The sequence below is a fragment of the Octopus sinensis genome, linkage group LG2 (assembly GCF_006345805.1).
Source record: "Octopus sinensis linkage group LG2, ASM634580v1, whole genome shotgun sequence".
Taxonomy (NCBI): Eukaryota; Metazoa; Mollusca; class Cephalopoda; order Octopoda; family Octopodidae; genus Octopus; species Octopus sinensis.
Genome location: NC_042998.1, coordinates 40,033,716 through 40,046,816, shown reverse-complemented (window position 1 = coordinate 40,046,816; position 13,101 = coordinate 40,033,716). Strand labels below are relative to the sequence as shown.

At 39.7% G+C, this 13,101-nt stretch overlaps 1 protein-coding gene across 1 annotated transcript in view; it reads left to right on the top strand.

Annotated features, from left to right (window-relative positions):
• LOC115227945 (endoplasmic reticulum mannosyl-oligosaccharide 1,2-alpha-mannosidase) overlaps window positions 1-13,101 on the top strand; it is a 46,448-nt gene that overhangs the window by 23,978 nt on the left and 9,369 nt on the right. Inside the window, exons 6-7 of the mRNA XM_029798640.2 lie at window positions 807-955; window positions 1,558-1,746. Of these exons, the coding sequence (XP_029654500.1) occupies window positions 807-955; window positions 1,558-1,746 (338 nt within the window). The remainder of the gene's footprint in view (window positions 1-806; window positions 956-1,557; window positions 1,747-13,101) is intronic.

Genomic DNA, 13,101 nt, shown 5'->3' with positions numbered 1-13,101 from the left:
TGCAAATAACCACAGTGGTGAAATGTGCATAGGGAACAAATGTAATGTATATATGTGTGTACGTGTATGCATGTATATATATATATATATATGTATGTATGTATGTATATATATATATATATATATATATATATATATATATATAATATATATATATATATATATATATATATTTACAACATTACACAAAGTCAAGACAAGGAAACACAAACATATACATACTGACACACACACACACAGATGTTTATGTGTGTTTGTATCCAATGAGCGTTTTTCAATTTCCATCCACCAAATCCACTCGACGCTTTGGTTGGTCTGGGTCTATAGTAGAAGACATTTGTCCAAGGTGTCCTGCAGTGGGATTGAGCCTGAAATCATATGGTTCGGAAGCAAACTTCTTGACTACACAGCCACACATCTGGCTGTAAGACAATGTTTCAGTAATATGTATAGTTTTATTTATATCAGCATGGAAAAATGGGTGTAAAATAAACTAACTCATTATGTTATACCTTTATAAATAACAAAGCAACATTGATACTCTACAGTTGAAAATGAAGTTGAAAGTCTGGACCTCTTATTTTCAAATTGTTTGTGATATCCATAAACTTCTCAGATAAGTTGGTAATATGACATTGAAAATAAAAGCATCAACTGTTTTATTTTAATGAAATATTTTTTAACAATACTAAATGCCATGTAGAAAAGAAATCATTAATTAGCAATGTTTTCTGTTACCTTTTGATTAATATAGCATTGTTATTAACAAAAATAGTATTTTCTTTTTCTTATACCATTTCTTATAGAATTTAAGGAAGCTCGCAGCTGGGTAGAAAAACACATGAAGTTAGATATAAACCAAGATGTGAATCTATTTGAAATAACTATCCGAATTCTTGGAGGCTTACTAAGTGCCTATCATCTGTCTGGAGATGAAGTGTTCAAGCAAAAAGCTGTAAGAGTCTAAACTTTAATTCACATTTTTAACTCTGTATTAAAAATATGTTTTCTATTATTAATTCATAAAAGAGCAGCTATATGGCTAAAGTCGTAAAATGTAGGAGTAAATGCCTTGCAATTTTGTCTCTTCTCTCTGCATTCTGAATTCAAATCCCATAGAGTTTGGTTTTATATTTCATCTACCTGGAGTTTAGTAAAAAGTAGCAGTAATGTACTAGAATCAGTTCAACTGACTATAATCCCTCAGTTACAAAGTCATTATCATTTCCTAATGTGAGAAATAATTATATATTTGTAACTATTATTTATAATTTACTTTAAATTGTAATGCCTTCATCAGAAACTGTTAAATGTTTTAGATTTACTTGTGTATAGTCATTTCCTCATTATTTCAAAACCTTCAGCTGCCACATTTGTTTTAAAATAATCACTCCATTCTTTGGGAAAGAAGAATACAAAACAAAAAACCTGAATTAGATTAAATGTAACAAAGATGGTATTTAAGTACTGCTACATATTAACATCACCATTATTTTTCATAACTCTCACAGTCTTCATTGTAGCTGTAAACCTTCATTTACTCATTTAATTTTCCAGAAAGAACTTGGAGATCGATTAATGCCTTGTTTTGATTCCCCATCTAAGATCCCATACTCAGATGTTAATCTAAAGACCAAAAAAGCTCATCCTCCTCGGTGGGGTCCAGACAGCACTACCTCTGAAGTAACTACAATACAACTTGAATTTAGAGATCTAAGTCGAATTCTCAATGATCCCAAATATGAGGTTTGTGTAGTTTTTTTTTTATTTATGTAAAGAAAATAATAAACATGTTAATTTGTTTACTAGACAAGACTGCACTTGTATGGACATGAAATAATCCTCATCAGTTTTACATCTGCATTTTTCATACTGGTATGAACTGGATTAAGCTTAAGGCAATAATCTTTCACCAAATGCCCTTCCTGTCACCAACTTATAGTTGTTGCCAAGTAAAATACCTATTTCTCAAGGTTTTCACATAAACAGCATCATGGTGAGGCACATTCTTTACAGCAAGCATATACAATGACAAGACACAACTACACATATGCACTCCCATGCATACATATATGCATATATGTATGTATGTATATAAATAACACACACACACACACATATATATGTATATAGTATACATATATATATATATGTTATATATATAATATACATATGTATCTATATATATATAACTAGCAGTATCGCCCGGCGTTGCTCGGGTTTGTAAGGGAAATAACTATATAAGCATTTTTAGAGAGTTATAGCCAAAAAATAGCAAAAAAAATTGCATTAAAAATGGAAAAAAAATTATGGTAAATTTTTTTTAAATCGTTGACTCATCGTAGACATTTTCTGTTTTGGTGTCTTCAAGCCATGAAGTCGTTGTTCTGAAAAAACGCTGGTCTCCTTGACAACGCTTTACGACGTTGATTTCCTTACACACCCTTCCCCACAGCTTCACAAGGGAGGGAAGAAGGGGGAGAAGCAACACAGGTGTGAGCGTGGACGCCAACTCCGCGGCCACCGACACACGAAAAATTATGCATTAAAATGGAATAAAAAATGATGTTAAATTATTTTTAAAATCGTAGACTCATCGTAGACGCACGCTAATACCCAGACGGGCTCGATATGAATCACGACTATAAGATACCCGAATTTGGTTAAATTGCACCGCAAAATGTGGGAGTAGTAAGGAATCTAAATCGAAGGGGACAGACACTCACACAACTACAGTTTTATATATATAGATATACAGCTCTCTCTCTCTCTCTCTCTCTCTCTCTCTCTCTCTCTCTCTCTCTCTCTCTCTCTACATATATATATATATATATATATATATATATATATATATATACACACACATATATATTTAATGTACATATGTATCTATATCTATATATCTTACTAGCAGTATCACCCGGCGTTGCTCGGGTTTGTAAGGGAAATAACTATATAAGCATTTTTAGAGAGTTACTTCCCTTATAGATGCCAATTCGGGCTTTCTTAGCCATTTCTGTTTTGGTGTCTTCAAGCCATGAAGTCGTTGTTCTAAAAGAACGCTGGTCTCCTTGACAACGCTTTACGACGTTGATTTCCTTACACTCCCTTCCCCACAGCTTCACGAGGGAGGGAAGAAGGGGGAGAAGCAAACAGGTGCAGGTGTGACCGTGGACGCCAACTCCGCTGCCATCGACACACGAAAAATTATGCATTAAAATGGAATAAAAAATGATGCTAAATTATTTTTTAAATCGTAGACTCATCGTAGACGCGCGCTAATACTCAGACGGGCTCGATATGAATCACGACTATAAGCTACCCGAATTTGGTTAAACTGCACCGCAAAATGTGGGAGTAGTTAGGAATCTAAATCGTAGGAGACAGACACTCACACAACTACAGTTTTATATATATAGACTAGCAGTATCGCCCGGCGTTGCTCGGGTTTGTAAGGGAAATAACTATATAAGCATTTTTAGAGAGTTATAGCCAAAAAATAGCAAAAAATGCATTAAAAATGGAAAAAATATGATGGTAAATTTTTTGAAAAATCGTTGACTCATCGTAGACATTTTTAGAGAGTTACTTCCCTTATATAATAGCGAAAAAATGCATTAAAACGGAAAAAAAACGATGGTAAATTTTTTTTTAAATCGTAGACTCATGTAGACGCTTTCATAGCCATTTCTGTTTTGGAGTCTTCAAGCCATGAAGTCGTTGTTCTAAAAGAACGCTGGTCTCCTTGACAACGCATTACGACGTTGATTTCCTTACACTCCCTTCCCCACAGGTGCAGGTGTGAGCGTGGACGCCAACTCCGCCGCCATCGACACACGAAAAATTATGCATTAAAATGGAATAAAAAATTATGTTAAATTATTTTTAAAATCGTAGACTCATCGTAGACGCGCGCTAATACTCAGACGGGCTCAATATGAATCACGACTATAAGCTACCTGAATTTGGTTAAACTGCACCGCAAAATGTGGGAGTAGTTAGGAATCTAAATCGAAGGGGACAGACACTCACACAACTACAGTTTTATATATATAGATATACATAGCGCAGTAGTGGTGAGATGTGACAGCAAAGAAAAGCATACATTCACTCTCTGCATGCAATTAGACTCGGAAAGTTCGTGAGGAACCCATTGACCCAATTTGCTGACTTTTCCGATAGCACACAGGTCTCAATGAATGGTTGAATGACCAAATCCAAGCTTCTCTGCTAGTTCCTCAACAGTTACGATGAGATTTTATTCCACCAGGGTTTTCAGGATGTCCTTGTCGAGTTCTACAGATCTTTCAGGATGAGGCTCGTCTTCTAGGCTGTTCCAATATAGCTTTGAAAAAAATAGCTGTTAAAATCGAAATGCACTCTTCAAAACTTGCACTATGAATAAGGACAAGATAAAATTACTACCTTACCAAGTTAAGTAGTTTATCCCATTCCCCTCTGACTTTTAGTTCAAGCTGTTGAAAAAACCGCATTATTATATATATATACATACATACATACATATACACACACACTCTCTCTCTCACACACATGCACACATTTATATTCTGTTATTCTTTTATATGTTTCAGCCTTGAGGCTGTGGCCATGCTGGATCATGTGTGTGTGTGTGTGTGTCTATCTGTCTGTCTGTCTGTATGTATATATGTATATGTATGTGTGTGAACAATAATATTTTCAACAGATGTGTTGCAAATGTATCTGATTGTTCTCAAGCTTCAATACTGTGTGTGTGTGTATGTGTGTGTGTGTGTGTATGTATGTATATGTATGTATGTATATGTATGTATGTGTGTATGTATGTGTGTGTGTATGTATGTATGTGTGTGTGTGTGTATGTATGTTTGTATGTATGTATGTATGTATGTATGTATGTATGTATGAGTGTATGTTTACTTTATTACTAACACAAGCCACTACGGTTATTTATGTAAAGTCTTCCTCAAATCACTATCTCTGGCTATTTACTCTCTTCCAAGAACATTTTCACTCACACTTATGTGTTAGCTTCCCATACATTTTACTCATGTATCTATCAGCGTGATAGAGAGAAACAAATATTACATCTAGTTTCACTTTATTCGTTGCCCACTGTGTGTGTGCGTTTGCGTGTGGTGTAAACAAGACTAAGAAAAGCATTTGACACACACACCAGAATGTGAGTTTTCTGTAAATTTTGCTTAATTGGAGTTTAAATTTTAAAAACTGGACCTGGCATGACGCGATGCATTGTACTCTTAAAATTGCTAGGTAAATTGTAATTGAAGAAATCCTATATTGTAGATTTGTATAACTCCCAAAGGGAGGCAGATAAAATCTGCCTTTTATAATAAGAGATATATTAAAAGGTAAGTTGTCTGCGTGTGTGTTGTGAGTGAACCACTTCTACAATTTTCAACTAAATTTCACCAAATTTGACATGTGTGCTCTCTTTGACTTAGGACACTTTTTCTTATAATTTTTTCCTCAAAATTCTGTGCCCCCAACATAAATAGAGTACTCTCAATTCGCCTAGAATTTGGCTTGAGGCAGAGAAGAAAACGTGACACACACCCAGCTGGAAAAAAATACATACTTTACTTTGTCAGCTGGAAAAAATCAATACTTTGTCAGCTGTGGTGAGCTCTTATCGACTGCTTGCACAGTACTGTTAGCAGTATTCATTTGCGAGTTATGATTTGCCTCTGTTTTCACAAGGGCGTTATTTTTCATACAATTATTCCAACTTAAACTAGCCACTTCAAACTCTTACCCAAAATTAAAAATCCTTAATTTGATCTGTTTAATTAACATTTTTGCCAACTACATTTTACTATTTTTTGGGTGCTACACATTCACCGCTTTTCCCTTAGAACATTTTCTATTGCATAAACTAATAATTTTCCACCATGCCTCGACACAAAAGATCTAATATAGGTAAGCAAGCAAATACTGCAAAGAAGAGTAAACGTATGCATGCAAATGAATCTGCCGGGGATGCCGTCAGGAGGAACTCTCCCAATGCACTTAGGATGGCTTCAGTGCAAAGAAGGGAAAGCGAAGAGCAGCATTGTGATCGGTTAGCACGAATTCCTGCACAACAAGCCACCCAGAGCAAGGAGCAACATTCAGCACGCCAAACAAGATATGCTTCCTCTACTGCTGCTGCACGAGCTGCAGAGACTGCAGCATAGCACGCAGTTCAACTTACAAGAGATGCTTCCTCAACTGGTGTTGCATGAGCTGCAGAGATTTCAGCACAACATGCAGATCGACTTACAAGAGATGCTGCTGTGTGCGCTATGGAGACTACAGGGGAAAGACAATAACGGATGTTGCTCTATGCGGCAAACAGGAAAACAACAAGTAACCATACCCTTGTCACCTTATTTATTTCATAAGCGCAATCTTCACAATATGCTCTCCGTTGAGTGCCCCCAATTGTGAGGTCGGCAACAGATACTACACTTTACATCTTTTTTGCACAGGCCACACATCAAATTTTTTGTTCAGATAATGTATGTGCTACCCAGCAAAACAGCAGGTAAACATACTATTTCACTTTATATCATACCTTTAGGCTCAACTTTTCCATCTGCTGACAACACATGTCAGCAGTTGTGTGGTAAGGAAAATAAACTCAATTTCTGCCGGTTTTTTACAGATCAACCAACTGTCCCGATGGAAGACAATGACAATGCTGTGGGCGTATAACTCTGCATGTTCACTTTTGCACTAAATAAATCAAACAACTGCCATTATGATTTCTTTCATTCAGTTCAGAAGTGTATCCATGAAGGGTCTAATAACCAAACAGGCATACTTAACAAACAGCCCCAGGCAATGCTGGGCACACCTGCTTATATATATATATATATATATATATATATATATATATATATATATATATATATATATATATATATATATATATATATATATATATAGGCGCAGGTGTGGCTGTGTGGTAAGTAGCTTGTTTACCAACCACATGGTTCCAGGTTCAGTCCCACTGCGTGGCACCTTGGGCAAGTGTCTTCTACTATAGCCTCGGACCGACCAAAGCCTTGTGAGTGGATTTGGTAGATGGAAACTGAAAGAAGCCCGTCGTATATATGTATATGTATGTGTGCATGTGTGTGTTTGTGTATCTGTGTTTGTCCCCCTAGCACTGCTTGACAACTGATGCTGGTGTGTTTATGTCCCTGTTACTTAGCGGTTCGGCAAAAGAGACCAATAGAATAAGTACTGGGCTTACAAAAGAATAAGTCCTGGGGTCGAGTTGTTCGATTAAAGGCGGTGCTCCAGCATGGCCGCAGTCAAATGACTGAAACAAGTAAAAGAGTATATATATAAAATATACATGTGTATATTATAATATACATATGTATGTATATATATATATATATATATATAATGTACATATGTATCTGTATATATATATATATAATATACATATCTGTGTGTGTGTGTGTGTCATCATATCATCATCATCGTTTAGCATCCGTTTTCCATGCTAGCATGGGTTGGACGGTTCTACTGGGGTCTGTGAAGCCAGAAGGCTTCATCAGGCCCAGTCAAATCTGGCAGTGTTTCTACGGCTGGATGCCCTTCCTAACGCCAACCACTCCGTGAGTGTAGTGGGTGCTTTTTACATGCCACCCGCACTGGTGCCAGGCAGAGCTGGCAAACGGCCACGAACGGATGGTGCTTTTTATGTGCCACCGGCACGAGGGCCAGGCGAGGCTGGCAACGGACACGAAACGGGGTGGTGCTGGCAACGGTCGCGAAACGGAAAGTTCTCTTACATGCCACCGGCACTGGTAACACATCTGCAATTTCCATTGATCGATTTCGATTCTGATCGTCACTTGCCTCAACGGGTCTTCACAAGCAGAGTTTTGACATGCCACCGGCACTGGTAGCACATCCGCAATTTCCATTGATCGATTTCGATTCTGATCCTCACTTGCCTCATCACGTCTTCACAAGTAGAGTTTTGTGTCCCAAGAAGGGAAGGTATGCATACGTAGGCTGGCTCCATCCCATGTAGAAGGCCACGGGTTATGAACTCACTTGTCCTGCCGGGTCTTCTCGCGCACAGCACGCTTCCAGAGGTCTCGGTCTCTAGTCATTTCCTCAGTGAGACCTAAAGTTCGAAGGTCGTGCTTCACCACCTCGACCCAGGTTTTCCTGGGTCTGCCTCTTCCACAGGTTCCCTCAACCGCTAGGGTGTGGCACTTTTTCACACAACTATCTTCATCCATTCTCGCCACATGACCATACCAGCGCAAACGTCTCTCTTGCACACCACAACTGATGCTTCTTAGGTCCAGCTTTTCTCTCAAGGTACTTACACTCTGCCGAGTGTGAGTACCGGCATTACACATCCATTGGAGCATACTGGCTTCATTTCTAGCGAGCTTACGCATATCCTCAGCAGTCACGGCCCATGTTTCACTGCCATGTAGCATGGCTGTTCGTACACACGCATCATACAGTCTGCCTTTCACTCTGTGCGAGAGGCCTTTTGTCACCAGTAGAGGTAAGAGCTCTCTGAACTTTGCCCAAGCTATTCTTACTCTAGCAGTTACACTTTCAGCACACCCGCCCCCGCTACTGACTTGGTCACCTAGGTAACGGAAACTATCAACTATTTCTAGTTTTTCTCCCTGGAAGTGACGGAAGTTGGTCTCAGAGCATTTTCAGTGTTTATTGTTCCTGAGCATCTGCCACATACAAAAACCATCTTCCTAGTTAGCCTTCCTTTGACATTGCTGCATCTCTTATGTGTCCATAGCTTACACTTGGTGCATCTTATAGAGTTTCTACCTACACCTTTTCTACAGATCGAGCAGGGCCATCTACCTGAAGGTGTTTGTGATTTGTCTACCTTCCTACTGATTACGACTTTGGTTTTAGCTAGATTGACTCTGAGGCCCTTCGATTCTGATCCTTGTTTCCACACCTGAAACTTCTCCTCCAGTTCTGATAGCGACTCAGCAATTAGAGCAAGGTCATCAGCATAGAGGAGCTCCCAAGGGCATCCTGTCTTGAATTCCTCCGTTATTGCCTGGAGGACTATGATAAATAGGAGGGGGCTGAGTACTGAGCCTTGGTGGACTCCTACCTCTACCCGGAATTCTTCACTGTACACATTTCCAACCCTCACCCTACTAGCGGCGTCCCTGTACATGGCCCGCACAGCTCTCACTAACCATTCATCTATCCCTAGTTTCCTCATTGCCCACCAGATAAGGGATCGGGGGACCCTGTCGAAGGCTTTCTCCATGTCAACAAAAGCCAGGTACAGGGGCTTATCTTTGGCTAGGTATTTCTCCTGCAGCTGCCTTACCAGGAATATAGCATCAGTAGTACTTTTCCCTGGCACAAACCCAAACTGCATCTCATCTAAACTAACTCTCTCTCTAATTAGTTGGGCTATGACCCTCTCCATAACCTTCATCACCTGGTCCAACAGCTTGATACCTCTGTAGTTATTTGTATCTAGGGCATCACCTTTACCTTTGTAGCAGTTGACTATTATACTGCTACACCAGTCATTGGGTATGACCCCTTTGTGTATCACCTGATTAACTATACGGGTGACTAGGCTATAGCCGACACTACCAGACATTTTGAGCATCTCTGCAGTGATTCCTGATGGGCCTGGGGCTTTCCCTGTCTTCATGCTTCTAATTGCCTTAGCTACCACGGAACTATCAACTCGGATAGCTGGTCCCTCTGTTGGGTCAACATTTGGCAGACTCTCTTTATCCCATTCATTTTCTTCATTCAGCAACCTTTCATAGTGGCATCTCCAAACCTCTCTCTTTGCATCCTCATTTAGCGCAAGTGAACCATCTTCCATGCGAACACACTTCTCTCCTACCACATCACGATTCTCTCTCACACACTGTCTTGCAACATGAAACACCTCCAGTCTTTGGTCCTCACGGCGCAGAACATTGGCAAATTTTTTCTTATCTGCTTCCCCTCTGGCTAAATAAACCTGTCTCCTAGCTTCTCTTTTGGCAGTCTGATACAATCCCCTGCTACCCCCATTTTTCCAGACCTTCCAAGCCTGTCTCTTTTCTCTAATAGCCCTGTCTACAATATTGTTCCACCACCACGTTATTCTAGGTCGAGAGGGGACTTTGCACCAGCCACAGATCTGGTCAGTGGCTCTCAGCAAGTTGTCCCTTAGAAACGTCCAGCTGTCTTCTACCCCCTGTGATGCTCTATCCCCTTCTACTTCGTCAGAGGCTTCAAGTAATATGTCCCTAAATCTCTGTCCATTTGCAGGATCTTTAAGCTTCCAGATCCTTCTTCTCCATATTTGTCGTCTTCTGGTTGTCCTCCTAGTCCTGATCCTAAAGTCACTAACTACCAGTCTATGTTGTGGGGTACATTCTTCACCTGGGAAGGTTTTGGCATTTATAAGCAGCCATCTCTCCCTTTGCCTTGTAAGGATGTAGTCAATTTGGCTGGTATGTTGGCCCGATTGGTAAGTGACTAGGTGGCTGGTAGGTTTCCTGAAGTTAGTGTTGCAAATCATAAGATTATTTGCATCGCAGAACTCCAGCAGCCTGGTTCCCTCCTCGTTGCGGGAGCCATAGCCATAGCCTCCATGTACGCCATGGAAGCCCCCAGCATGTCGTCCAACGTGACCATTGAAGTCACCAGCCACAAAGATAAGGTCTCTGTCGTTCGTCAACGAGGTAGTCTGCAGTAGAGTGTCATAGAATCGGTCTTTCTGTCCATCGGGTAGCCCCGACTGAGGAGCATAGGCTGATATAATGGTTGCTAAACTATGATGAAGCACTAATCTAATCTTAAGTATTCTGTCACATACTCTGATTACCTCAATTACTTTATCTACCCATTTCTCAGCGATAAGTATACCACGCCACCAACCCCGTCAGTGTTCCCTGTCCAGAAAATCTTGTACCTGCGTTCCTTGCCTGTGAGGAACCTAGCTGATCCTCCTCTCCACCTTATTTCTTGCATGCAACATATATCCACACATCTCCGTTCAAGCATCTCGACTATCTCACCAGACCTACCTTTCAGAGTGCCAACGTTGAGGGTGCCAACCCTGAGGGTGTGGGAGGCATGGGCTCTAGAGACCCTGATATATATAATATGATATGATATAATATACATCTATATATATAATATACATATGTGTGTCTATACCAGAGTAAGCACATACATGCAAAACAAGGTGGAAAAAATAGTCCTCAAATACCAGAGGTAGAGTAATATGCTTTATTAAAAAGCAGCAAAAATATCACAAAAACTGTTACTCAGAGTTTCCAGTTTCCTTTCTCTTTAAGGAAAGTATGCTTTGTAAGTAGAACAATTGTTTGACAGCGTAGACATTAAAATTTGGCTTCTGTTTGTGAATATATCCACCTATCTTTTTGTTAATTTATGAACCTAATTTTTATTTGTCTAAATAAATTAATGTATTTGTGTCTACTTATATAAACACTGGAAACAATATTTAGATATACACCCTCATATAGATATTACACACACACACATACACCAACACACTCATGAATGTACATAGAAAGACATAGGTTTTAATTACTAGTCTTTATGAATTTCTGCAAACAAAACCAAGCAATAATGAGCATGTGTCATTTGCTGATAGATATTCATGAAACAGTGAAGAATGATCTCAAGATATTGCATCTCACAAACGAGGTGACAAAGAACTCTGATGGTCGGTGACATTCAATGCTGGAGCAGACCTGTCCACCTGTGCAAGTATGGCAAAAACGTATGTTAAAATGAGGTCATGATGGAGGCTGGGATAAATAATATATTTATCTATATCAAGGCCTTTCTTCCATTTTGTACCAGCTAAGTCTCCATCTGCTGTCCTCCTCCCTTGTCTATGCAATAGCCCCCACCTCGTCTTTCTGTCACCTCTTTCCCCCCTCCTATTCATCCACCACCTTCTCATACCACCAATAATCTCTACAACTATTCAATACTTAGCCCTCGCTTTCTCTTTTCAGCAAACGTGTAGTTGATAATATGTGTCTCTCCCTCATCATGATGTCTAAATGATGGACCTACTGGTATCCAATGCACCTCCTCCTTTTTCCTCCCTTTCCACCTGACTACCAACATCCAGCATGCTTTCTTAGAACTGCCTCTTTCTATGGTCATCCCTCATTCAGTCCCTGTCTTTTTCCTGCTAATATAAAGACCCCCTTCAGTCATGAATGACCATGGGATTGCACCTAGAAGGTTCCCTTCTGAGGCACAAGTCCAGGTAAGGTTGTTTATGGAAGACCAGCAGTCACCCATGCATACCAGCCTCCCCTCTTCATGCTACTGATGTTATCCAAGGGAAAGGCAAAGGCCAATACAGCTTGGTACCAGTGACTTGGCAACTCATTTCTACAGCTGAGTGAACTGGAGCAGTGTGAAATAAAGTGTCTTGTTCAAGAACACAACACACAGCCCAGTCCAGGAATTGAACTCACTACCTCATGATTGAGAGCCTAATACTCTAACCACTGAGCCATATAGCTGCTGTTTGTGTCTTTCCCATTACTGTCTCTCTCATCACACTTTGCCTTTACTATCACACTCTTCTAGTACTCTCTCTCTCTCTCTCTCTCTCTCTCTCTTGCAGTTTATTCTGTTTTGCATGCAAACTTGTCGCTGCAATTAGTTTCTTTCCCCCATTACTATAAGCCTTTATTGCCCTCTCTTCATTACTTTTCTAACTCTATCTCCCATTTCTCCCTCCACTTTCACACTATTACTCCAATCACTCTGCTTCCACTTTTATTCACTCTCCTTTTCTCCTCACTCCAGTTCATTTTCTGCAATCACCCTCTCTGCTATCTTCTCTATTGTTCATGTTGCCCTGAACAAATAGAAACAGTTTAGAGCAGTGAAGACCCTATCTGCCTTGCAGGATATAAAGCAACCTCTCAAGTGCTAGTTCTACAACAAAATGCATATAACACATTCTGAAAAGGGGATGGCATATGAACAGAAACATTGTAAATTGAAAGGACTTTTTGTCTTGCCAAGGACATGACAATGTCTCTAGTTCTGGTGTCACAATAA